Consider the following 26,633-nt stretch of genomic DNA (forward strand, 5'->3'; position numbering starts at 1 on the left):
AGTTATTACGGGGTCACGGGACCTTATGGAGAGAACGCATCAGACCCGACTTCTTCCCCTCATCTCCCTAGCATAGGGTAAGTAATCTGCCCGCTTGCCTTTACATGTTGCACAGCCACTGAATGGTGAGGAAGGGAAGGCTATCCATGCAAACCTGCTCAGTGGTTTGGTGGGAGCATGATGCCTGTCCCTTTAATTCAAATGTCAGTTTCCATTTGAAGAAGGCCTAAAAAGGCTGGCATGGTGAGAATCCTAGGCACCGTTTCTTTGGAAACTTTGCAGTATCCATGGATACCCAATCTGCCGGAAGCAAGGTGCATGATCTCTTTAGGAGCAACACAAACGTGTACATAGAGCTGATCTGCATTGAAAAGAGCAGTGCTGCTCTGCACTGTTGCTGTTGCATCACAGCAACAGTATGTAAAAAGCAGTAAACAGTTGAAAGTCAGCAAAGTCTGGTTATTCATCGGAGATACGGTTTAGAAGAAAACAACTGTATCTATCAGTGTTTTGGAGTTTTTTCTCCTGGCATGAAAACATGCACACAAAATAACCCTTGATAAAGTTCAAATATTTGTAACCAGAAGATTTCTGTGGCCCTGGAGTTTTATTTGGGTTGTTTGCCTGTTGTAATTTTCATAAATCCACACAGAGACTCTCGAAGTCTTTACTGGGTCAGACTTAATACTGGTCACAATCATTATCTCAGTTTTCCATTTACCTACCAAATGAGGGTTCACACTTAGTCCTAAACCTTCCTTATTGGGCTAATATATTTAAAAACAGAAAATGTAATGGTGTTATAAATAAAATATCCTTTAATAAGGACAAAATGAAGATCAGTAAAAGAAGATAGCTATTGCATTCACCAGCCAATGTCTACAAATAGTTAAGCATTATCAATCTAATGTTTTTTTCTTCTTAGATACCTGTGCTACTTGTCTGGAATTGGTCTTCTGAATAACAAACCCTAGAACTATGTTGCCGAGTAAATAATTATTCTTGGGTTGAACTGTTGGTTCGCAGACCGGCTCCCCTACGCGGAGGGCAAGGAGAGACTGCAGAAGAGGCAGCCACTCCAGCTTAGTAGGTGGCCAGTTCATAAGCAAGGCAACTTACATATGCAGCTTGTCTGGGGCGGCCTCAAGACAAGATCTCTGCACTCGCCTGTCAGAATCTTGAGTTTATATAGAAGCTTTAACTGGCTTCAGTCAGTCATGTGTACCGTCCAGATGGTCTCAACCATTACCGTCACAAGGCAGCTTCCTGAAACAGCTCCTAGTGTGGGAATGGTAGGTGGAACACACATTACACGCACAGCGATGGGGGTGAGTAGCCTCCGATCGCCTGGGCCCAGCTGGTGGTCACATCCTCCTGATGACCTCCAACATGAACTCAACAAAAATAATTCCTTGTTACCTCTTGGTAATGAGGAAGAGACTACCCCGCACTCAAAAAGAGGAGCAGCTGGAAGGCTTGGTCTGCAGGGGGCACCTCAGGCTAGTTCTCCCTGCCTGGTCCCTGGGGCTGATCCGGGTCGGGTGGAGGTGGGGGTGGTTCTATCTCCAAAACAATTCCTTGTTTTCCCATTGTCTGTGGGCTACCATTTCCCTAGCTCTTACGTAATTCTCAATGCCCTTATATTTGACAAATACTAATTCTAACAGAATGGCCAACCTGTTCATCTTAAAATCTTGTAACGTATGCTCTGGGATAAATGACTAACGAAGTGCCGTGGGAAGAGCATCCTCTGTACCCAGCATTTTTATTTAAGTAACTTGCCAGTCTTTATAGACAAAGTGAGATTGGGGATGATTTCTATGGGAGACTTAGGATTATGTTATTTGTGGTTTGCCTTGATATATATACTCTTTATGGTAGAAACAAAGTCAAGTAGAAATGCAGAATAAAGAATTTTACCATTCTTAAATAAAGATTATCAAAAATAACCGTAAGACTTTGCCAAATATAGTTTGAAATTATATTTGAACGCCAGGTTTGAAGAAGTTGCTTTACATGTCATATTTAAATCACTTTTTAAACTTATCACCACCTTCCTTTATTGTACCCATCCACACTCCAATTTAATAAAAAGGGAGAGGAGAGGCTTGGGGTTAAAGTTCACAACCTTATGCACCATTTTACAGTGAAGTTCAACAACTTTCAAGCTGATGGGTAATTTTGGAACAATGCACTGTGGCAGAAGAGCCGCTTAGATTCCCAGAGTTCTCTTCACGTTGACCACTGTGAGTGGCATGGCTTATCAGGACAGTTTGTTCTGTTGTCTATGGTTCAAGAGCAGATTTATAAGAAAATGTGTAATTTAAGGAAAGATACAGATTGCTTTGCTGACATGACCTACCAATAGTCATAGTCTATGAGATTTGAGTTTAAGATAAATTTGCAGTGTAAATTTCTGAATATTTTCCATCAGAGCAACAGGATTTTAAAAGTGATGAATGGTTAAATTACAGAATGGCTTACTTAAAAACAGTTTATTTTGTAATCACAATTCACATTGGAGTTTTCAATTATTGAGATGCATTTTTGGTATCATACATGTTGTGGCATTTCGTATACTTGGCTGGCCTGACCTGAAGTTGTTTTGATTTGTTAGCAAAAGGCTATGTCCATTGCGTGCAAATACTGTTCAGTACTTGTGGAACACTTTAAACTACTGCATGTGAACTAAGCCCAGCTGGACAAAATAGGGCAACTCAGCGGCCAGTCAAGTTGGGACATACTTGCCTGTGCGAAGTCAGGGAGACACGAGCAGCTCCTGAGTGAGTAAGCAGTGAGAAGATGAGACGTACCAACCCAAAACTGATTTAATTATTCTACTCACACATCTCATGACAAAATGAAAAAAGAGATGTCATGGCCATTATATCGCTCCCAGATGAGAGGGAATAATTTTAATTAAAAACAAACTTTTCAATTAATAGAGGTGATGTGAATATAGTTTTTAAAAAACTGATGAAATTAGAATTTTTGAAGAATGGTTTAAAATAAACAGCTAGGGACTTTCCTGGTGGTCTAGTGGTTAAGACTCCATGCTCCCAATGCAGGGGACCCAGGTTCGATCCCTGGTCAGGGAACTAGATTCTGCATGCTGCAACTAAGACATGGCGCAGCCAAAAATAATAAAATTAATAAATAAAACAGATAAAATTTACTTTATTTTATTTTAGCTTTGAGGCATTAACACTAATTTTCTTGATTATTTTTCTACCTAATTTTAATACTGTGTTTTCAGATTGTAGGGTTGAGACTATTGTGTGCAGAAATGGGTTGGTGAATGAAAATACGTTTATAGCAACATAACTGCATTTTCTAATACAATGCAGGGTACTGAATGCAATCAAAACAATGGCAGTGAGTTTACAAAAGGTGACCAGGCAACTGCAGATTGGTCACAGAGAGACCGAGGACACGCTGTAGCAGGGGGGTGAGCAACACGGTCACCAGCCAGTTTGGCTTCAACCAGCAGGCTGGAAGGATAAATTAGGGAGAATGCCAACGCTCCTACTGGCAGGGCTCCTTTGTCCACTCTGCTTCAAGTTTATAACCCCACACCTATTGCTCCTGAGATTTCAGGCCTCAGAGATTATGTGGCCCTGAACCAGTTCGATTTTCAGTTAGGTGTATGGACTGTCCTGCTGCATTAACTTCAATGGAAGTTTTTAGGTTGGTCTTACTTCACTATTTACATATATCCACTTCTATTTAATAATAAGTTAAAAAATGAACAATGGGGCTTCCCTGGTGGCGCAGTGGTTGAGAATCTGCCTGCCAATGCAGGGGACACGGGTTCGAGCCCTGGTCTGGGAAGATCCCACATGCCGCGGAGCAGCTGGTCCCATGAGCCACGGCCGCTGAGGCTGCGCGTCCGGAGCCTGTGCTCCGCAACGGGAGAGGCCACAACAGTGAGAGGCCCGCGCACCGCAAAACAAAACAAAAAACAATGAACATACTATCTCTCTATATTATGTATATTATATGTATTATATATTATTTATATATAATATAGTTATATATATTGCTATCTATATTATGTATATTATATGGATTATATATTATTTATATATAATAGTTATATATATTGCTTATTTAAATTGTGAATTTTTAGTTGGTAGGTCTATTCTACATTCTACAGTGTACATTTAAAAAATGTAGCTATAGGAAGCTACTAACAACAAATGCTACCTAATAACAAATGTATGTTCCCATTTAGAAGAAAAAAGAAGCATATGATGTGGAAGGTAAACAGTACTGCAGAAATCTGATTGTACTGATTGATGCTCTTTTCATTCTTGTGAGCAATTTCCACACTGGAAACCGTTGCAGAGCCCTGCTTCTCCCATTTTCTAGCAGTTCCCTTTTCAGCTATCTCTTGCCTACTTAACTCAGTAGTTACCAAGTTAACTACTACTCTAGGTAGATTAGAGAGAATTTTAGAATTGTAGATTGTTTCAGCATCCTAAGGTAGTTGAGGTTATAATTACTTACATATCCTCTCTCATATTTTCCAAATTAGCAGAAGTTGGTTTAAAATAGCATCTGCAGAATTATACCTACCACCTTTCAAGGTCATCAGCAGAACTGAAACGTAAAGAAATTAAGAATTCAAAGTCATTAAAATCAATTATTTTAATTGCTTAAATAAACATAAGGAATTAAAGTAGGCGAGGGAGATCGGAAGCAGTTTGATGAAATTCTCAGTGTCATCCCATTCACCGCTAGAGACGGTCAGAAAGAGCCCCATCCTGTGGACAGAACTGAAAGGGGGCACTGAACCTTCAAAGACATGCACTTCGTACAGGAGTCCAAGCAAAAATCAAAGCAAATAATTAATAGCTACATGTTTGGAAAATATGTTGAATTACACAAAAAACAAGGGTCGTGACCAACTGTGTACCTGCTGGAGCCGACATTTTAAAAGATGACAATCTATGGAATACTAAAGTGTGATGGTCACGTGGTCCATCATCAACACAAATTCAAGTGGAAATCATTTAATTAAACTTTCAGGAGAAGTCATTTTAAGAACAAGGTCAAGGCCTGGGTCTTCCAGTGGGATTCTGGTCTTCATATCCAGATGCGCGCGGGCAGGGCAGGGTCTCTGGAGGCGGCTGCGGGCGCGGGCGGGGCCCTAGCACTGCAGCTCCTCCCCTTCGGCCCGCCGGGGCCCACCGGCCGAGCTCTGCGCGCTGGCTTGGGCCGTGGAGCTCAGCACCTCCTCGAAGCTGCCTCCGCCTTGGTTCGTCCCGCCTACTTTCGTCTGAAACGGGTTGAGACGCACACATGCAGTTATTTCGTTATTTCTGTAATTTTAAAAATAAGATCGATTGCTTTCAAGTTCACAAATATACTTGTCTTCTTGAAAGGGGATGCAAAGGATGTAGAGAAGTTAGTTTCCTTTAGCAGGGGGCTAGGATATCATTCATATTTGGGTTCTGCGACTGGACTCGAAACTTTAATTTGTACAGATTTAGTGACTCTCTCTTTGTCTCTTCTACATCAAAATTCTCAGTCCCTTCAGGGGCATATGCAGATCTGTGGATTTGCACCATCTACTCACTCACCCAGAGAACCGATTTAATCAAATGGAATGGGATATTAGATAAATTCCCCCAATTTCACAAATGTGTGAATGCCTTTTAGTGACTCCAGCTTGAGTTTTCCATTTGGGATTTAGCAAGGCAATCTGGATTTCCGAAAAATGTCTCTTGAAAAGCAGAGTGGCTCAATGGAACATGATTTCTGGTTTCTAATACTTTGAGAGTTGGAGATGAATCATGGCTTAAGCACTGCTCCTCTCACATCTTTCCAGGCAGTTGTCTTTATAGGAGGAATATACCTTAAAATGCAAAGTTATGATGTTTTACGAAGCTCTCTTTTTGTGTACTTGTTATTGGCTAATAAGAATATAGTCAGGGGCTTCCCTGGTGGCGCAGTGGTTGAGAATCTGCCTGCCAATGCAGGGGACACGGGTTCGAGCCCTGGTCTGGGAAGATCCCACATGCCGCGGAGCAACTGGGCCTGTGAGCCACAATTTCGGAGCCTGCGCGTCTGGAGCCTGTGCTCCGCAGAGAACAAGAGAGGCAGCGATAGTGAGAGGCCCACGCACCGCGATGAAGAGTGGACCCCGCTTGCCACAACTAGAGAAAGCCCTCGCACAGAAACGAAGACCCAACACAGCCATAAATATATAAATAAATTTAAAAAAAAATTTTTTAAAAAAAGAATATAGTCAGGAAGAAATCAATTTATAATTAAGAACTATGGTTAAGTATTTTGAAAAATTCCTTATTATAAGTTCTCTCAAAAGAATATTTAATGGTCCAAAATGCTTAATGCAAGTCTTGTTAATGGCCACATCGGCCTTCCTTTAACCGTCAACAATATGGAAAAATACTTTGAGGAAAAGAAAGGTATAGAAGATGTTGCTCTTCCCAAAATGCTGTCTACACCTCACTGTCACTTATGATCACTCACAAGGACATAAACCACACTGGGAAATGTACCTGCCAATTGCCTGGGCTGCCCTTTTAAAACCTTAACCAGGATTTAAAAGCAGTTCAGTCATCGCAAATCACACACGAACTTTTCTCCCATTGTCACTAAAATCCCTCTCTGCCTCTGTAAATTCAGTTACTAAGTTGAATTTTTCCACTCTGCTTGGGATTGGAAAACTCATTCTGGAAAGTGACAGATTATAAATATTTTAGGCTTAGGAACCACATCATCTCTGTCACAAATACTCAAATCAGCCATTGTAGAAAGCAGCCAAGATAATACATAAGTGAATGAGCATGGCTGTGTTCCATACAGGCTGTATGAATGGACAGTGAAATGTGAATTTCATGTAATTTAATTTTCAAATCACAAAATATTGTTCTTCCTTTGATTTTTTTTAACCATTAAAAAAAGTGAAAACCATTCTTAGCATACAGACAGCTCAAAAATAGGCAACCAGCTGAATCTGGCCCATAAACCTTAGTTTGCAGACCTCAGGGACAGAGCACTGATTCCTCCTCCACTCTGTGCTATCTTAGCACTGGAAAGAAGCAGGGGGTTGGTTTCAACTATCTGATTGTTCACTATGGTTATTTCTTTTCCGAGAGAGGCAAGGTTAATTCAATGTAATTAACTCTATTAATAGTTCCCATCTTCCTCTTTAGTCGCATTCTCTTTAGCAATAGAAGTCACACACAGTGTTGAAATCAGTTACTGATTTCAAAATCAGTATGAAAACACCAATTACTGATGTTTTCTTCTGGGCTTTGTTTTGTTCTTCTCTTCTAGTTCCTGATTTCTCAAATCAAAATAGAAAAATAAAGAGAGAGGAAACCACTTGGAAATAAAGTAGTTTGGCCAAGAAAGGAGCGGACTAAAGGGGTTTCCTAACCATGCGGGTTTAATAACTACACACTACAATACTTTAGCCAAGGACCTCCTTAAGCAGAGATGTGAACAATAAGCTTCTCCCGGACCCTTCCCTTCAAAATGGCTTTTCATCCAAGAAGTTGTCACTGTGTCCCCAACACTATAACTGCTCTTTGCAAAAAAACTTTATTTGAATTACTGAACTGGGCTTCCTGATCTTTCTTAATAAAAGTATCCAGTTGAAAGGACACAAAGAAACAGTAAGTATATCTTACCTTTTTTTATGGTTTTAATTCAGGCCATACAATGTGCTCACCAAAAAGCAGGGGCACTAAAAATATGTTCTGCTTGACATGGGTGCAGAACGGTCAGAGGGGATGTAGTTGCTCATGATTCACTGGAACATAGTAGAACGTTCCAAATATGGTTTCATAGGAGCTGATTCTGGGTCTGTTTTCTGTTTGCTTGTTTTAGATGAAATAGAAATTGTGCTTATTGAGTGTACAGGTGACACCAGCCAAGATGTCAAGTAATACATTGATGTATTACAAGGATGTAGGCAGAAAGGACTAAATTTTATATGATTTTGATGAACTGGCAAGTTTTTCATGGGAAATCAAACTATCTACACAACTGGGTATAAAATAAGAACTATCCATTGGGTGCAACTGCCAGATGGTGTGACAGATTGTGTGCAAAGATGGCAGGAACAGACCTCGCTTCACAGCAGAACATTACTTCTAATAGAACACAAATATGAACATGATTCCCTCTAAGTGATGTTTGAAAAATCAAGCTTAAAGCAGGATGTGTGAGTGGAAATACAGCATATAGACCTGCAAGGAATTTCACTCATCTGTACTGATTCATGAGTCATTCCCTCAGTAGGAAATAACCTCAGGATTGAAAAGTTACAGAAGTTTTGGAGAAGATTCAGAACACAAAAGAAAACTATGCAGAAAATAAACTATACACAGAAGGGTTAAATATCTATTGTTTAGTCTGGAGGGAAAAAAAGGAATGAGAAGTTTGTAATGATTGAGGAAGTGGGAGGTCTGACACACAGCATGACTATTAGCTATTCTCTTGTTGCCTGTGTGGGCAGAGAAAGAGAAACTAGGTGGTGGGTGGGCTGTGAGTCTTGTTAAACCCATGGACAATCATGCAGACATAGAATCTGCTTTCAGGAGGTCTTGACACAGGCTAGTATCCAGTTGGCTGAGTTAGTTTTGTGCATGTCTGAGGAAGGAGGCAGGCTCTGTACCTTCCATCCAGATGCGGTGAGAAAAGTGAGAGGCTGACAGTGTGGATCAGACACTTATCTCATATATGAACTGTGAGCTAACCAGAGTTTCCTAAAAGCAAATGAAAACAAGTTGTTCTTTATTCTTCTTTTGCTTCTTCATACCTCCTTCTTCTAAAGAAAACCTAAAAAGCACAACTTCTCCTATGTCAGAACTTGACAACAGAATCCATCCTTCTTGGATTGTCTTAAGGCTGAGAACCCAATGTTGAGAAATTAACTCCTGGGGTTTTTGGAATCTTTTGTTTTGAAACTAGATATTCTGGCATGAGAAACGTCTGTGACACTGCAGGTCTCTACCCATAAAAAGCTTTTCCTACAAACAGCGGCAATTTAATGGCTCCTCTGGGTCCCTAAATAAATGATAATGTTGACAGGCAGAGCAGTAAAACTGCACAACTAGAGACTGCTGGTAAATGAAATCAATGAAAGCACGGTAAATGGTGAGTAATAATTTCATTCTTGAGCCTTAAACACCTAATCACAGGTCTGGAAAAGAGAAGACTACGTGAAAGCCTCTTCTAAGGGGAAAGACCCTCCAGGTCAAAATCAATAAGAGCATCTAAGACCTCGACTAAGGAATAACTTATACCCTCACAGACGCTCATCTGGCAGCACATGTGAGGGTCATATGATTCAGAAGCAGCTGGGTAGTCAGCACGAGCCTATATGTGCTTTTGATCTGATTAAAGATCACACATATTCTTAATTTTCCTAGTAATAGGGAAATATAGAAATGGATTGTATGTAAAATAGTGATAATGATATCAAGATGTAATTAAGTTTAGGTGGTATCTTTAAAAAATCTTAGTAGTATCAATGACTTTTCGTGTTTTAAACATCCTATACAGTTAGGACTAGACTGGTTTACTTTTGCTCTTTTATCCTCTGTGCGTTATCTATGCTCAAACAATAAATTCAATGATTTTTGTTTTTTTAGCACCTACTATAGAACAGGCGTCCTTTCAGTTTATACCCAGGGAACAAACGCACTATTACAAAATAATGCATTTTGTGATTCAGCTTTATTTTCCCTCCATGATAACCACGCTGTGCTGTGCTCAGTACGTGAGTGGAGTAGGCAAGTGGTGTTGATGGGCGGTGGATGGCAGGATAGCGCATGGAACCAAGTTCATTTCTACTGGTCCGTGTCCAAACCAGAGGAGCTCTGAGCTGTTACTGAACTTTCACTTACACTCTGATTTCAGAGTTCACAGATCCTTTGTCCTATCCACAGTCATCTATCACATATCTGCTTCTTGGGGGATAGCATTAGGAGTTCTAACTAGTGAACAGATCAACACAAATCCCAATTCGCTTTCATGAACAGTTCACTTCTGAATGATTTATTTATATAAACAACTTGGTATGGCTACAGTAACACTATTCAATATTGGTTTTCTTTATAGATTTATATGTGAAGAAAAGTGACTCTGTGCAGTGCTGCCTTCAAATGCTGGTAGCCCCGCCTTTGGAGCCAGTGGCAGCAACGCCTAAGCTGTCCTGATTCAACGAACCCAGCGACACAAAATTCACTTCATCTGTACCTTAAGGCTTGTGACAGTTGTCTCAACCCTCTCCTCAAATGATTTGAAAGTAGGAGAATTCCTAAAATAACAAAAAAAGAGAGGTCAGCTCCGAAGACCTAGCTGTCTTAGCAATCGTGCTGTGCTGCCTGTTTTCTGCTCTTACTTGCAAACATCACCTCTGCACCAGAGTTAGTTGCTGACTTGCCACCTACACCAACCATGTTTTCAAATTTATTTCACTTCTGCTAGGTTAGATCCAGAAACCATAACCCGACATGGAATTTTTCTAAGTAAAATAGATAACTATAGAATAAATAATATAGCATTTGGCAAGGATACAACTGTAATAATTCCATGGTGCACCGTACATCATTTCCAACGAGTCAAAGGAGTGATAGCTTAATTTTTCATTTACTAATTAATTGTTTCTATCGTAACACTCCTTTTCCCAGCTCAGTAATTTTATAACCAATAGAAAGTCTATCTGAAGAACGTCACATTCGAGTTTTCCCACTTGGAATTTTAAAAGTCATTTATTTTAGTGAATGTGACACAAGACAGAAATAGATAAAGGAAAAAAAAGGTTCAGATGTTTTTCAAACTTTAAAGTTTTAAAACTAAGCATTTTCTCAACATCCAGGAAGCAGTGTTTCTGAAAGTCAGTGCGTCCATTATTTTAGGTTGAAATATACTCACTACTTGTTTAATGCTTGATCAAAACGGTGCTATTGGCACGTGTTATATTTCCTCCCAAAGAAGATACACTTACGTGTTCTTACCAGACAGAACCTTTGCTGTCTATTGACTATTTGTGACTCATTCACTGTGTTAAATAATCTACATACCGTCTTGTAACTTTAAGATTTAGATCTTTATCTGGTGCTTTTTGGTTTCCTATACGGGATTTGGCCACATGACATTATGAGTTAATGACATCATTACCATTAAAAATGATATCACCAAGTCCAACTAAGGAAACAGGAACTGAATTAAAAATGTGTCTTAAATCTTGTGTTCATGTTGGCTTTCAGCAACGACTGACATCATTTTCAGGTCAAAAGATTCAACTGAACGTTACTATGCTTGATGAGCCACCTGCTATTCTCTCGAGTGCACAAGAAATAAAATAAGAGGAATGGCCTAAAGAAACTTCATAAGGGCGGATGGTTATAAAATACGGGCTTCACTGTATGGTGTGGGCTGTAGCATGGCTCTAATACTATCAAGAGGAAACTAATGTAGAGGATATGTTTTTGAATGAATTTGGCTTCATTAGGGATTGTCTCCCAAGACTCTGATGCTCCGGATGGTCACAAATGCATTTGCATCCAGCCTGTATGAAGTAACAGTGGTGAGTTCAGAGGGCCCAAGCATGGCATCACACCTTGTATATGACTCAAACATGAGTCGAATTCCTGTGAGGAATCCTCCACCATACCTGTCTCATGATGAAATCTTAGTGAAATTACATAAGAATGATTCAGAAGTGTACACTTATTAGCACTTTACTTCCACTGCATGTTTTATTTGGCCAAGCTGGTCACATGACTAACTACCTGTCATCCATCAGTTACACAGGACCACAGTGGGCAGACAGTTCAGCCTAATGGTTCATGGTTTATGTTAGTTGAGCAAAATCTTTTTTTTTTTTTAAAGTTAATTTCAGGCAAGCTCACAAGGAATACATTTGACCCATAAGTCACTAGATGGATTCCTGGTTCACAGAGGAAAACCATATTTTTTTTTCAAGGCTTTTTTGGACACCCAGACTTAAAATTTAACAAGTAAAGAAGCTCAGAGCTGCAGGCTGCACTGCTCAATTCTGGTGCCCTTATTCTAGGGGCAGCAAGTCATTCAAATATGAACTAAGCCATCTTGAATCTATGCTCTCTACTTACCACCAAATTAGGGAAATCAAATGCTGTGGTTAAACTTCCAAAGTAATCACATAACCCCAGTGTAGAAGAGACATCATCAGATATATAAAACAGACATTCCTCTAATCAAATTACACTAGAGTGCATGCTGGGGAATACGGAGAAACTATTTATTCAGATTTAATCATGTCATATACAACTACAAACTTGTAGCACTGCAAATGACCCTGGAAAGAATTTGGCTTCAGTGGGCTCAAACTATTTAGAGTAACTGAACTCCCTCTAGAATGTATTCACACCACAGTATATAATATAAAGCAGGAAGAAGAGGCACAGTTCTGACTGAAGTGAGGGAGGGTCCCAGAGACTAGATCCCCTCCCCTGGAGCCCCAACCAGGGCAGCCCAAGGAAGCACTAGGGCTCCTGGGAGCACCAAGGGAAGAGCAGTAAAGCTGGTTCTAGCCTCTTATTTTTAAACATGATGAAAATGCTGTCACTGAGGTGACCTTCCCAAGGCTGCCAAGTTCACCCCTCAGGTCACACCAATCAAGAGTGGCTGGACTTAACCCAGTGTGTCTGGTCAATAGCCCAAGCCCATGACACCTACAATCCTTATACAGGGTTGTCAGCCTTTCTTCCTGAGGGCCCTCAGAAAAGAGCATAAGATAGGTCATGGCATTTCCCTTTACATAAAGAAGGAAAAAACCCACAAAGTATCAATAAAGTTAACACTTCATGCACATTATACACTGATATTATGTAAAATAATTTACACAGATTACCTCATAGCAGGCATACTTATGGAATGGCGAATGGAGTAGCTTCAGGGCAAAAGCAGATTAAAGGGAAAAAAAAAAGAAAGAAAAAAAGATAGCACAATATAAGTACATGAGAAACTCCCTATTCACAGTTTCAAAACAGCAATTTCAACTATCTGAAGTGTTCCCTGCACACCCCACCAAGATGAGATTTGTTTTTGTTGGGTAGGATGGGCCACAGTCACTTCCAAAGGAATAAGGAGACCAGGTGGTCCATGGCTGCATATTATTTCACTTCCTGTAGGTTCCCTGTAGGCCAGGGAGGAGAGGAGGAGACTGTCTGGTTTGCCCTAGGTCAGCCCAACAGCTGGTGGACATGCTCACCTGGTCCAGCTCCCTTCTCCTGTTCAGGAAGACAGTAAGGGGCAAGGGGCAGTGCCTAGCACATACAGCCAGGCAGCTAAAAGCTAATCATTCCATTGCAGAGAAGCACTCCAGAGGACTGTGTGTAGTTAACATGAGTCAATCAAGGAAACACATGCCAGGTAAACTCAATTCACACAGTCCAACATGGTGGCAGGGCTTCTGCATCCATCCCAGGACATCCGGTACAAAGATCAACTTTTCTGAGAACTCTTAAGATCATCAGCCTTCTCACCCTGTTGATCCTACAGCGGCTAACTCGCCTTCCCTCTGATCGACTGCCCGTTATTTCTACGTGAGTTCCACTCGGAAATCAGGCTGCAGGAAGGGAGCAAGCAAAATGGGGTCCATTTTCCTAGGCTAGCATGTCCTCATCCAGTTTCCACCACAGTCCCGGCCTTCTCTTCTCCCAGGAAGCTAACAGGTAGGGGATCAGACTCCTCACCTTCCCCAACAATATCCACTGAGGTCATCAGTAGGGGCGGCACTTTACTAGAACTCAGAAAGAAAAGGACAAAGAAGTGCAGGGGATACTTACGGTCTTACCCTAGACACTCCATTTAGAAATCATAGGCAAATATTTCCTCATAAGTTACATTAAAAAAAGAATTACTAAAAGAACTTCATCAGCATTATAAATTATTCATCTCTTTAAATACAGGTAGTTTTCTTAATAAAAAAAATTTTTTTAAGGCATGTAATAAGATTCTACCTAAAAGGAGGCTTAATTCAGAGACCTGGGACTGACAGTTGCACACTTGCTAACATTTGAGCTCTTCCGGTGGCCTTTCTCCTCTTCAACTTCAGAAGGTACAGAGAGTTGAAGGTAAATCATCTGCCTAAGTAACAGTTACTAGGAATTCAGAAAAACACAACAATCCAGAGGAAAAAACTCCTGTTTCTCGACTTCACTTTCTGAAAGTTTCGTAAACATACGCAACTCGCAATTGCCACTTTCCTCTTCTTTGAATCTAAGGACCTTTGCCAGTGTAAGAAGGCATGATGCAGAAGGAGATTCCTGAGGGATGGCTCAGCAAGTGAAAGTCGTGTAAATGATTCAGAAGTGAGATACACAGGGGCTGAAATAGATTCAAATGCATTAGGTGCCCTATACTCTGTAACTCTCCCTGGTTGTGAACACTCTCAGCAACAGAGACCTGGTCTTTGGCTGAAGCGCACCCACAGTGGGGCTCCGGGGAGGAAGGGAGCTGCTAGGGAGCTGGCAGGGCCCTGGGGGCAGCGCTTACCCGATGGAGTGAGACCTGCAGCCGGAGCAGCACAGGAGAGAAGAGCAGGAGCAGGGTTAGCACATCAGGATGCAAGGAACCGGCCTCACTGCCCACTGTCCCCTCTTTGAAGAGTCCCAAGGAAAAGACGAGGGGACCCCATTTGTTACTCTTTTTGACTACACTGACTTTTTAATGTCTTCACAATTACTTTACCAACCTACCGTATGTGTGCTTCTCACTATTTTTCTCATGGACATATAGAGGTGGCTGGATTCTCTAATAAAGTCACACGCCTCCTCCAAAGATTTCCTCTCCACTAGATCACACGCAGTTCGAACAAATTCACCGAGAAGTCCCAAGAAGATGGCAACATTATTAATAGAAAAGTGATTCTAATAGCTTGCATTTCTTCAGAGTACTTTCATAAATGTGACCTTATTTTAACTTCAGAGAAAACAGTCTAGTTAGGTAGCTATTAACCACGTTACCTGACAGGTGGAGAAGAAGCCAGAGCAATTCCGTGACCAGGCTCAGGGGCCTTCACTTAGTGGCCGTCAGGAGAAAATGAGAACCTTAGCTCAGGAAATCTTATTTATTTTTATAAAACATCTAAATTAAATCCTAACATAGCGCTTTTCATCCAGTTATTAAAAGGCCCAAATTCTAGGTTTTCAAAACCTGTAAGCATTAACTTTTAATTATTTTAAAGAAAAACTGAGAGGGGATTCCCTGGAGGTCCAGTGGTTAGGACTCTGAGCTCTTACTGCCAAGGGCCCCGAGTTCGATCCCTGTTCGGGGAACTAGGATCCCGTAAGCCTCGCGGTGCAGCCAACAACAACAACAACAACAACAACCAAAAAAAAAAAACCCCACAAAACTGAGAGGTACTGTTTTTCTTCTCAGGTATCTGAATTTTTCTGTCAATCTTTTTGAAGAAGTTCAGAAATTTGTTCCCAGAATTCACAAAAGAATTTTATGGTATAACCAACAAAATATAAAATAATATGATACTTTCAAACTGAAAAGGGGTTCAAAGTAAAATGCCTGTGATAAAATTTTAAAATTTCCCCACTATCATTTTATAAATTGGCAAATTAATTTGAACGAAAAATTTAAAACTTACTAATTGTTCTTTTGAGAATCGTTATTATATTAAACTTAAATACTTTTCAAATATGACTTTTACATATATTACTTGTTCTAGTATAAAAGTAACAATTCTTTGTAAAACTTTTTGATTTCACAGAGAGTTATCCTCATTTATTTCAAATGTTAGATATTATAGTTTGAGAAAAATATAGGCCTGAAAATATAGGTCTACAAACTATTACAGGCCCATATTTGAATGTGGACTACATTTCCCAATATATTTAGCCACAGTTTGTAATGGAAGTCTTGTATCCTCTACACAGAGCAATAATTAATGAAAAGTTTGGAACTCCTGGGAAACAGGTTATCCATTGTGCTAAAACAAAGCCACATTGAAACAGGAGGAAAGGCAGTCAACACAACCTTGATATTATGCCCAGCTCTTGTAGGAACATGAGTATGTCAACATGCTGCACTTGTGAAACACAGTCCTCGTTCTCTACAACTTATGAAACACACTGCACTCCTGTTCACGGACTCTCCCAATTTCAGTCCTGTGGGGTCACCTTGCAACTGAGACAGTCACTTAGTAAAGGTAAAAACTGGCATTTATTGAGTGCTTAATACATAGCAGGCTCTCTTTTGCTACTTGTATAATAAACTGAAGACGTTGTTACTTTTATCCCCATTTATAACTGAGAACAGCCACAGATTCCTAGACGCCACCCAAGACCTACTGAGGTGCAACCTTGGAGAGAGAGGTGGAATCTGGGAATATGCATTTGTCAAGCTTCAGAGGTGTCCCTAAGGTCTGCTACCGTTAGAGAAACACTATTCTAGTCGGCAGTATTATGCCACTGAATCCCAGTGTTCAGGTGAAAGGTTTCAACTAAGTATGTGGAGAACAAACTTTATAAACATGACAAAATATATTTTCTTGGATATAACTGGTGATAAGGTCTTTCCTGTTTTAAGGAGTTATTTAATTAGTTTAGATAAATGTTTTAAGGCCACTGAAATGACTGCAAATTTTTATATAATAAAGTTAGGGTTAATTCATAATCCAGAATATCTACCGTTCATCACACACTGCCTCTGAAGAATTTTAACTGCTTTTTGTTATTGCTTTATTAGCAAAAATGAAGATAAAGCAATGTACTCAGATTCATGCACATGTACTTACTTAACTCTAGCCTCATGAATGCCAAGTTGTTAAGATGATGCATGAATTTGGGGCACAATCCAGTAATTTTTGACGTCAAAAAATAACTTAAACACAAAGATATAAATATTTGCCTCTAGGCAAAAAAAGCTGCAGGGTAACAAAGAAAGCAATAGTTTAAGAATCCAGTAAAATAATACACACATATTTTTAAAAAAGAAGAAATATAAAATGTACTTGAGAAGTTTTTAAAAAGTGAATTTGATTTCTAGAGAGAAAAATGATATTGATTTATACGAAAAATCTCCTAAACATATCAGCCAAATTCAAAATAAACTATGAGAGGTATTTAAACAAGCAAAAAAAATGAGAGTAACAACTCTATGTAAGAGAACTTCCTAGTACATAATATGAAAAATAAAAATGGTCAATACTACATTGTTTTCCTGGTGCCTATAGTGAGGTCATTTGGTTCCCAGTTCAATATCTTGATATTCACCCTAATTTTATATAACAAATACTGAAAATAACCAAAATGAACAAAGGGACTGGTTTAAACATTTTGCTACAGCTATGCACTGGAAGATAATACAGCCATTAAAAATGAAGATGTAAGGACTTCCCTGGTGGTGCACTGGTTTGGAGTCCACCTGCCAATGCAGGAGACAAGCAGGGTTCGATCCCTGCTCCGGGAGGATCCCATGTGCCGTGGAGCAACTGGGCCCATGAGCCACAACTACTGAGCCTTTGAGCCTCGAGCCCGTGCTCTGCAGTGGGAGAGGCCACCGCAATGAGAAGCCTGCACACCGCAACGAGAAGTGGCCCCTGCTCTCCGCAACTAGAGAAGGCCTGTGTGCAGTAACAAAGACCCGATGCAGACAAAAATAAATAAATAATTTTTTTAAAAATGAAGATGCAATAAACATTTATTAACATATTCACAATATATTGCTAAAGTAAAGAAAGAATACTACCAGGAGCATACACTATATGGTACCTTTTTAGAATAAAAGAATAAACTATGCATTTAGCATAGAAAAACTACATGTACTAGTTGGATATATACAAAAATGTAACCAAGAATAGTTTATCAGAGAATATTCCCTGAAGGCATATTTTAACTTATTGTTTAAATTACAGTGATTAAAATTCAGTGTGTGCTGCATTCTTTTGAAATCTCTCCTTATTACTGGTGATTAAAGGCACCCTCTATCTTCTATTTCTACTAGGTCGGGTCCTAGTGGAAAGGGCATCTCTGGGACCAGGCCCACTAAGCTGACCTTCAGGCAGAAAATGTCCCAATATAAAAATGTATCTCAGTCACCAATACTATCAGCCACATAAAATTTTAATCCAACTTAAAAAAAAAAGGATGTGTTAGGAAGACCAGTTGAGATATATATATATATATATATAATGCTCCCCTTCTCTCAGAAAGCCAAAGGCTTAGCCCCATTCCCGTGGTTCTTTCCCACAGTACCTCATGTCTCCAAACTTCTTGCTGATGGCTGTCCCAACGTTGCTGAAAGCTGCAGTTGCCTTCTGCCCTGCGTGACTCAGAGTTTCATGTGTTTTCTTGTAGCTAGAAATAAAACACAAAATAAAACAGAGAAAGATAATATCATGATTTCCCATAAAACATTCATCGTACTTCTCTCTCCTGACTTTGAAAACTCCCTTTCCAAGCCAGATTTAGGAAGATGATCCACAGAAGTAATTGTTTCTATTCATTGTTTGGGGGGGATGGGTTGGTGGCCGCCCATCAGAGGGAAACTCAGACCATTAAATCTGAATTCAGGAAAAATATACATATATAAGTCCAGATCTGAATGTGCAGATCTTTAATCACAAACAGTGGAACTGCTCTGAGAGTAGAGAGTTATTCTTAAAGAGATGTATTAACTCTATGAAGTGACGATGAAAGCTCTAGCCATCAGTGGTAACACAAATTAGAAAATGTATATTTCAAAGGGAAATTTAAGCTTTTACTGCTTATGTGGGTAAAAGTAACCATAAAATGGCAAAATAGAACTAGTTACTTAATTTTCAAATACTTAGAGCTGGGAATAAGAAGGGTGCATAATCTTAATATAGTTACTTTTTTTAAAACAGTTTTAGGAATATAGTACTGCAATGATCTGTTCACAAACCTATGTCCCCACAAGGCTGACTCCCTGAGGGCAAGGAAGGCATTCATCTTTGTGTCCCCAGTATGTGGCAGAGGGATACAGGGGAAACTTAATAAATATTAGAGGAATGAATCAATGATCAAAGAGGAAGCTCCTCTGTAGCTCTGAACTAGGAGTCATGACAGTAAGAACAATGCAGTGTGATGGGTTATAGAGAGAGAATGGACGGACTTGACAGGAGGTTATAAGTGACAAATGGAACAAGACGAATAAATTCGTTTAAGGTTTTGAGCATGGTGACAGGAAAGGCGGTGGTGTAGCCACTGGGCTAGGAAATTTCTAAGTGTTAACTAATAAAGTAGAAAACAAAAGGCACCTAATCTGAGGGAATAAAAAGAAATCAGCCGAAAGTTTTGTACACCATTTCACAGTATACGTAAGTCAAGTCATTATGCTATACAGCTTAAACTTATACAGTGTTGTATGTATTATATTTAATTATATATCTCAATAAAACTGAAACAAACCAAACCAAACAGTGCTCAACTGATTTTTTAAAAATAAACGAATTCTTTTTTTTAACATCTTTATTGGAGTATAATTGCTTTACAATGGTGTGTTAGTTTCTGCTTTATAACAAAGAGAATCAGCTCTACATATACATATATCCCCATATCTCCTCCCTCTTGCGTCTCCTTCCCACCCTCCCTATCCCACCCCTCTAGGTGGTCACAAAGCACCGAGCTGATCTCCCTGTGCCATGCGGCTGCTACCCACTATAAACTAATTCTTATAATGCACATACCATCTTCTTCCCATATATGTTGCTCCCAGGTAAGTTCCCCCAAAGCTCCTTGCTTAGCCTAGAACACTTGCATGCATATGGTACATCTAAGAAGACTATCCCCTGTGACATTCATTGTGTAGGAACTTCCGTTATCCCTCTCACCCTTCCACTTCCCACAAATCATCCGGCCCTAAATATATTATCAGACTCTACACAAATGCTTTAAAACATGCTCCTTGGTCTTTCTTGGGACTGAAATCACTTCATTAACATGGTATTCTATTATTCTTTTTTTGTTAGCAGGAAGGAATGAGTCTGATATTATCAGCACCGTATGTTATTTATTTACACAATGCCTGTTTTTCAGGAAGTGTAAAAATCAAGTATTATCTAGATGATAAAACCAAACCAAATATTCATTTACTAAACAGACATTTTCTAGGGAATAGGGAAAGACTGACAGGAAAAAGGGTCAAAGCAGAATTTGGTGAACGGGAGGTAATTTGTCTCTGGGGAGAGGTATGTGATTAGGGGAGGTGGACCCCAGACGGCTCTGGGTCAAGCAGCAAATGAGAAGTGGGAAGATGAAAGAAAGGAACAGTTTTTAGAATGTTTGCTTAATTTTGTTCGCTGCCAAGTTACAAAAATATCAGTTATTCAAATTACAACTTGCTTTTTACATTTCACTATAGGATGTTAGGTTTTAATTATGGCGGGAGAATATTTTTGATCATGTGAAATCATGGAATTGCAGGCAGATTACACATAAAATAAAATATTAATCTCTAACTTCTTATTAGTGATAAGGCAGTTAATATAGCACTAAATGTGGACCAGAAATAAAAACCTCCATCATTATGACAAGAATTCAGGAGATGTGATCTTGAAATGGCACATGCTGAGAATCCTGCAGAAGAAACATGCTACTAAACAGGTTCCCAAAGCAGTGTCCTGATGCTTGGATTAACTAGGCGTAGAGATAGCCTTTAAAACAAAGATTTAAAGGTAGTAGTTTTAGCCTTAAAAACAAAAGAATTTATTTACAAATAAACAAAGAAAAATGTGGAATTGCTATTCCAGTTATATTTTTAGGATGCTGACAAAGTTTTCACAAAGCAGTAACCCGGCCATGAAATCAGATATGTAGAGGGAACTCCCTGGCAGTCCAGTGGCTACGATTCTGTGCTTTCACTGCCGAGGGCGCGGGTTCGATCCCTGGTTGGGGAACTAAGATCCCACAAGCTGCACAGCATGGCCCAAAAAACCCCCAAAAATCAGATCTATGGAAAATGGGCTGTAAAACATGAAATCCATACATGATGGAAGTGAGGAAGACACTATCACTATATTATACACACAGATGAAACATGGTCTTGCACTATGGACTGGAATTTAGAATTAGGCTCAGTTCTAATTAGCAAGGAAAACGTTTCCCTATGCAAAAGTTTCTCAGGCATATTGGTGAGGAAATAATCCATTAAAGAACCCAAAGAGGAGACTTTGTATCTTCTCTTCCCTTCTATTCCTTTCACACTCCATAGCCAACCCGTCAAGAGACCCTGCTAGTTCAGCCCTGCAAATAGATCTCGAATCTGTCTACTGTCTCACCACCTCTACTGGTCTCTGCCTTAGTTCAATTCACCATCATCACTCACCTGGGGTCTTGGCCAAGTGAGTGTCAGAGGAACAGAGTCGGGTTCTGGGGGGAAATGGGCACAGAAGAGGGAATCAAGGAAGGCCAAGGGAAGACAGTCAATCGGGTATCCACTCAGTACTGCATCTGTAAGGCCTGAAAGGTGACTCAAGGGAAAAGTAAAAAGTTACTCTGTCACACTGTGGTCTTTGCATGAGGTTGGGACTGGGTACCAGTTAGAGAATTCCTTCTTGTGTTGGTCCTGCATTTCTTTCAGGAATTTCTTGCAATTAAAGCAAATATTTAATTTACTTGTAAACTTTCCACGTAGTTTAACTTTTATATATTTGAGAATGCTTTGAATTTTGAGGTAAGAAGTGACTTTTGAACATGTTGTGTGTGTGTGTGTGTGTGTGTGAGACATTCTAAATTTAATGGCTTCATTTAAAAATAGCTAGTCAGGGAGAAGTACAGTTAGCCCGCCGCGTCTGTGGGTTCTGCATCTGCGCATTCAACCAACCACAGATGGAAAACATTCAGGAAAAAAATTCCAGGAAGTTCTAAAAAGCAAAACTTGAATTTGCCATCAGTGGGTAACTATTTCCATAGCATTTACACTGTATTTAGAACTATTTACACTGCATTAGGTATTATAAGTAATCTAGAGATGATTTCATGTGTATGGGAGGATGCATATAGGTCATATGCAAATACTACACCATTTTATATAAGGGACTCGAGCATCCACGGATTTTGGTATCTGCATGGGTCCTGGGACAAAACCCCCGCAGATACCTAGGGGTGACTCTACATATAGTAAGCAGTAAGTGTTAGCACACTATGTTTTAAACACGCTTCTGTATCAAAATGTGAGACAGGTGTTTACAGGCATCTGACTACTTTAGTGAGGTATTAGGGACATTTAAGTCCTCACCATGAAAAATGCATCTCTATATCTATGTGAAATTTCACAGTTAAAATTCAAACATATGGATAGCTCAATGGAGTGTTAAAGATTTTAGGGACTGTTAACTCTTTATTTCTGGGAATTATAAAATGTTAAATCTGAAAGGCACTAGAGCCCGATCCCTTAAGACTACAGATGATGAAACTGAGGCCCAGAAGAGCTGAGTGACTCTTTAATGACAGAGGTAGGGTTAGAGTAGGCAGTGTGCCTGCCTTCCACCAGAGTGTCTTGTTGCCTAGGAGATGACAAGGGTGAATTAGATCAACTCCAGTGTTTGTGGAGAGAAATAATAATACTATATTTCGAGAAATTTTAAGATGCACATTTTCTACCCACACTTTGAGGCCTCTTCCCCTAGGCTAACCACTACATTTCTTGAAAACAATTAGTAGTCCTTATATACATTACTTGGAGACCAATCATTGAGGACAAGAGATTTCTAGGGGTTAGGCAATGAGAGAGGGTTATACATGGGGAAGTGAGCTCCACGAACAAAATAACTAGGGAATCCATGAGAAATAGGTCAGCAGGCTCAGAGCATTTAAAAGCTCCAAGGAGTACCACACACATTACAGCCTAAGTGAAGGGTCCCTCTGGAGTTGTGCACTGCACAGACCCTGTACCTTATGGTGCATCCTAACTGGGCTTGATCTTAAAACTGAATAAGTAATATACATCCTCATCCAGAGGCTAGGAGCCTGTGTCTTGAAACAATGCTCTTCTGTCAGGCCACAGATAACCCCCAAGGAAGTCAGTGTATTTGCATTTTACTCCCTTTATTGTGCCATGAAATTCTGTACATAGTTTGTACTACTAATACTGAAAACTGTTTTTTCAACTCTATCACATAAAATTATGTTCAATAGTATTCAAATAATGAAAAACAATTTAAATACTAACATTCTGATTGACTTGACAACCTTATAATTTAAATGGAAGTGGTATTTAACATTTTACATTACTAGCATCTCTTATTTTAAGCTAAAGATAAATTATACCATTGCTGAGTTCCATAATTGATAGAGCGGACAACTAACACATTTTCCTTAAATAAAAATCAAGTGTTAAGATATCCTCAGGGACTTCCCTGGTGGCACAGTGGTAAGAATCTGCCTGACAATGCAGGGGACACGGGCTAGAGCCCTGGTCTGGGACGATCCCACATGCCACAGAGCAACTAAGCACATATGCCACAACTACTGGGCCTGCGCCCTAGAGCCTGCAAGCCACAACTACTGAGCCTGTGTGCCACAACTACTGAAGCCCGTGCTCCGCAGCAAGAGAAGTCACTGCAATGAGAAGCCCGTGCACCGCAATGAAGAGTAGACCCCACTCGCCACAACTATAGAAAGCCTGCGCACAACGACGGAGACCCAACGCAGCCATAAATAAATAAATAAAATAAATAAATAAATAAATAAATTTATTGAAAAGAAAAAAGATAACCTCAGGTTGCTGTCAATTGTGTACTGGGAGGCAAGAAAATTGGGAGTATTTGCTTCAAGAAGTCTGTGTTGGGTGCCTCTCCTCAGGGTTCCCATAATCCCCTCTGCACAGCTCTTTGCAAACATCCTCCCAATGTGCTGCAATTACGGTTTTTAAACCTCTCTCTGGGACTCGCCTGAACTTCCTGAGGGCAGAACCACGTCTTTTTCATCATCACTGTATCCCCAGTGCCTGAATCAACTACAGCAAGAGTCACGTGAGTTTCCTCTGGATTCTGGAGGCTGGGATGCCCCAGCTTCAGCTACAGGTGCAGAGGCAGGGCTTGGCAGTGCGAAGTTTCTAACTCTGGAGAAGAGCCACGGCGACCTTAAGGTGAGTGAGGGCAATTCTGCCTTGCGTGCTCTAAAGCAATCCAGCTAACAGTAGCTTTGGAGGAACCTGCACTTCCCAACAAGGCTCGAATATGGTCCAGTGTTGAACCTTTCTTTGGCAAAAGTTTAACTGTGATAAGCAAATGGCAGCTCACATTTATTAAGCACTTTGTATGCGTTAACCTATCGAAGATGCATTTTGTTTGCTTGTTTGGAGTACAAGTAATCTTCCTCTTTCCCAATGAAAGTCAACAGAAAAATAGGCTTTACTTTTCAGAGATTCAGTTTGGCTGGAATGGATAGCTTCCCCCTTCCCAGCTTTACTGAGGTATAACTGATGAAACAAAATTGTGAGATATTGGATTTGATATACATATACACTGTGAAAGGACTCTTTTCCATCTAGTAAATTAACATATCCATCACCTCACATACATATGTGTGTGTGTGTGTGTGTGTATGTGTGTAGATGAGAACATTTAAGTTCTACTCTCTTAGCAACTTCAATTATACAATACAGTGTTACCAACTATAGTCATGATATTATACATTAGATCCTCAGACCTTATTCATCTTATAACTGAAAGTATGTATTCTTACCAACCTCTCCCTATTTCACCCATACGCCCACCTCTAGCAACCACCCTTGAACTCTGTTTCCAAGAGTTTGATGTTTTTTTAGATTCCACATATAAGTAATATCATGCAGTAACTGTCCTTCTCTGACTTACTTCACTTAGCATAATGCCCTCAAGGTCCATCCATGTTGTCGCAAACCGCAGGATTTCTTTCTTTCTCATGGCTGAATAATATTCCATTGCATTCGTGTGTGTGTGTGTGTGTGTGTGTGTGTGTGTGTGTGTGTGTACCTTTAAGGAATGGGTAGCATTTAACTGCTACAACAGGTGAGCTGTTTGGCCCGCACACCAACAAGGGTGCTCTTCAGTAGTGTGGGGTAAGGTTCTCTGCAAGCCAAATAAAAGGCATTCTGTTGACTTTTCATGCAGATTCCTCTTCATGTCTTACAGATTTGAAAGTCAGTGTTAATAATCAAAGGAGAAAGCGTGTCATCTTCTAACATGTTCTGACTTAAAGCATTTTTCTACATACGGATCGAAGAAAAAAATTTAAATTCAATAGTCTTTTTACAAGAAGATATCTTATAGCCCAAATCTGTTTTCTATTATGGAATTTAAAAGAGAGCGTTACTTGAACAGTTGCATATGCAGCATTTCACCAAAGACACAAAAACTATTTAGGCTTCTTTTCTTCCAAAGCTTCCCTAAACACACTATCAAAACATAGATTTACCACTTGAATCTAGAAAAGCAGAACCTACTTCCTGCCTTGTGTGATAAGATGAAAGCCGAAAGGTAAGAAGAATGAACGACCATGTGAGAGATGCGCTACGTGGTCTTTTGAAATTAGGTCTTTAATCTTCACTGGCACTTCTGAACCCAATGGTGCCACAACAGGCTCCTCATAAAAAGAGATAATAATCTTTACTGACCATAATAAGCTGGAAGTCTTAGAAGCACAAAGCAAAGAGTAAATAAATCATAAATTGAGCTTCAATTTTCAAGCACTGTGCTTTTTTTTTTAATGCTGAATGTTAGAGTTTTACTCCTCTGTATATAGGATGAACTTATTAAGTTTTCTGAAAAGATGGAATGGTTTAAATTCCATTCCACAACCTTCTCCCCTTTGTAGACCTGCCATTTGTTCTATGATACAACTCAGTGTTTATTGGTGGGCAATTTCACCAGTTAGCAAAGGCTGAACACTCACTAAAATGAAGCATATCAGTTTTAACAGCCCCCCACGACATCAAGCTTACAAATTCCTTTTCCTTCTATTTCCAGAAGAGATTCAATTTCTCCTCCAGTGGTCTCCCCACCTCTTCACCCCAAAGCCGCCCACCTCCCCCATGCTTCCTTGAAGCCTAAAAACATTAAAAAGCTTCAGAGGATGAGGGTGGGGGGAATTTTTTGTGAGTGTTCTTAGATTCTCCAAAATCAAGGCAAATAAAAAACTATGACAAAAACAACAGCAACGACAAACCCAGGGACACAGATGGCCTCTCGACCTACTACTGTATGGTTATCTTTCTATAAAGGAGATACTTTTAGTCTGCGGTGTAGTTTTTCCTACTCATCTGGTCCTATTCCAATTTGAATCCTACCACAGACTAAAATATGCCAAGATCTTTCATTAACATATCACAGATTTTCTTTTCATTATAAATCAAACTAAATAGGTCATGATTGCTTAATCAGTATGCAAAGTATTGCCTCTGGGATACCTGCAATACTCTGACAGCTGAAATTCGTTTTGGTGCTTTGAAATCTAATTCTATCCAATCTAACCTTACCCCATTTCATCATTCCCCCACATCAAAATTTCATTGTATGAGGTATAGATATTGTTCTAGAATGGGTATCATGGGCACTAATAGCAGGGATCTAAATATGCAGGGGAAAAATAGATTCTGCTTTTCTGTCCGCCCCCCTCCCCCCAACATATGATTAAGACTTTTCCCTT

General features: G+C 39.8%; 1 protein-coding gene across 1 annotated transcript in view; it reads right to left on the minus strand.

Annotated features, from left to right (window-relative positions):
* Nucleotides 1-5,152: 5,152 nt before the first annotated feature.
* TPD52L1 (TPD52 like 1) overlaps nucleotides 5,153-26,633 on the minus strand; it is a gene marked incomplete at its 3' end in the record, with an annotated part of 99,611 nt that continues 78,130 nt past the window's right edge. Inside the window, exons 4-8 of the mRNA XM_082856115.1 lie at nucleotides 18,240-18,341; nucleotides 14,527-14,541; nucleotides 12,881-12,919; nucleotides 10,240-10,300; nucleotides 5,153-5,281 (exon numbers count right to left, since the gene is read on the minus strand). Coding sequence (XP_082712241.1) covers nucleotides 5,153-5,281; nucleotides 10,240-10,300; nucleotides 12,881-12,919; nucleotides 14,527-14,541; nucleotides 18,240-18,341 — 346 coding nt within the window. The remainder of the gene's footprint in view (nucleotides 5,282-10,239; nucleotides 10,301-12,880; nucleotides 12,920-14,526; nucleotides 14,542-18,239; nucleotides 18,342-26,633) is intronic.

Source organism: Leucopleurus acutus (genome assembly GCF_964270905.1).
Source record: "Leucopleurus acutus genome assembly, chromosome: 15".
Taxonomy (NCBI): domain Eukaryota; kingdom Metazoa; phylum Chordata; class Mammalia; order Artiodactyla; family Delphinidae; genus Leucopleurus; species Leucopleurus acutus.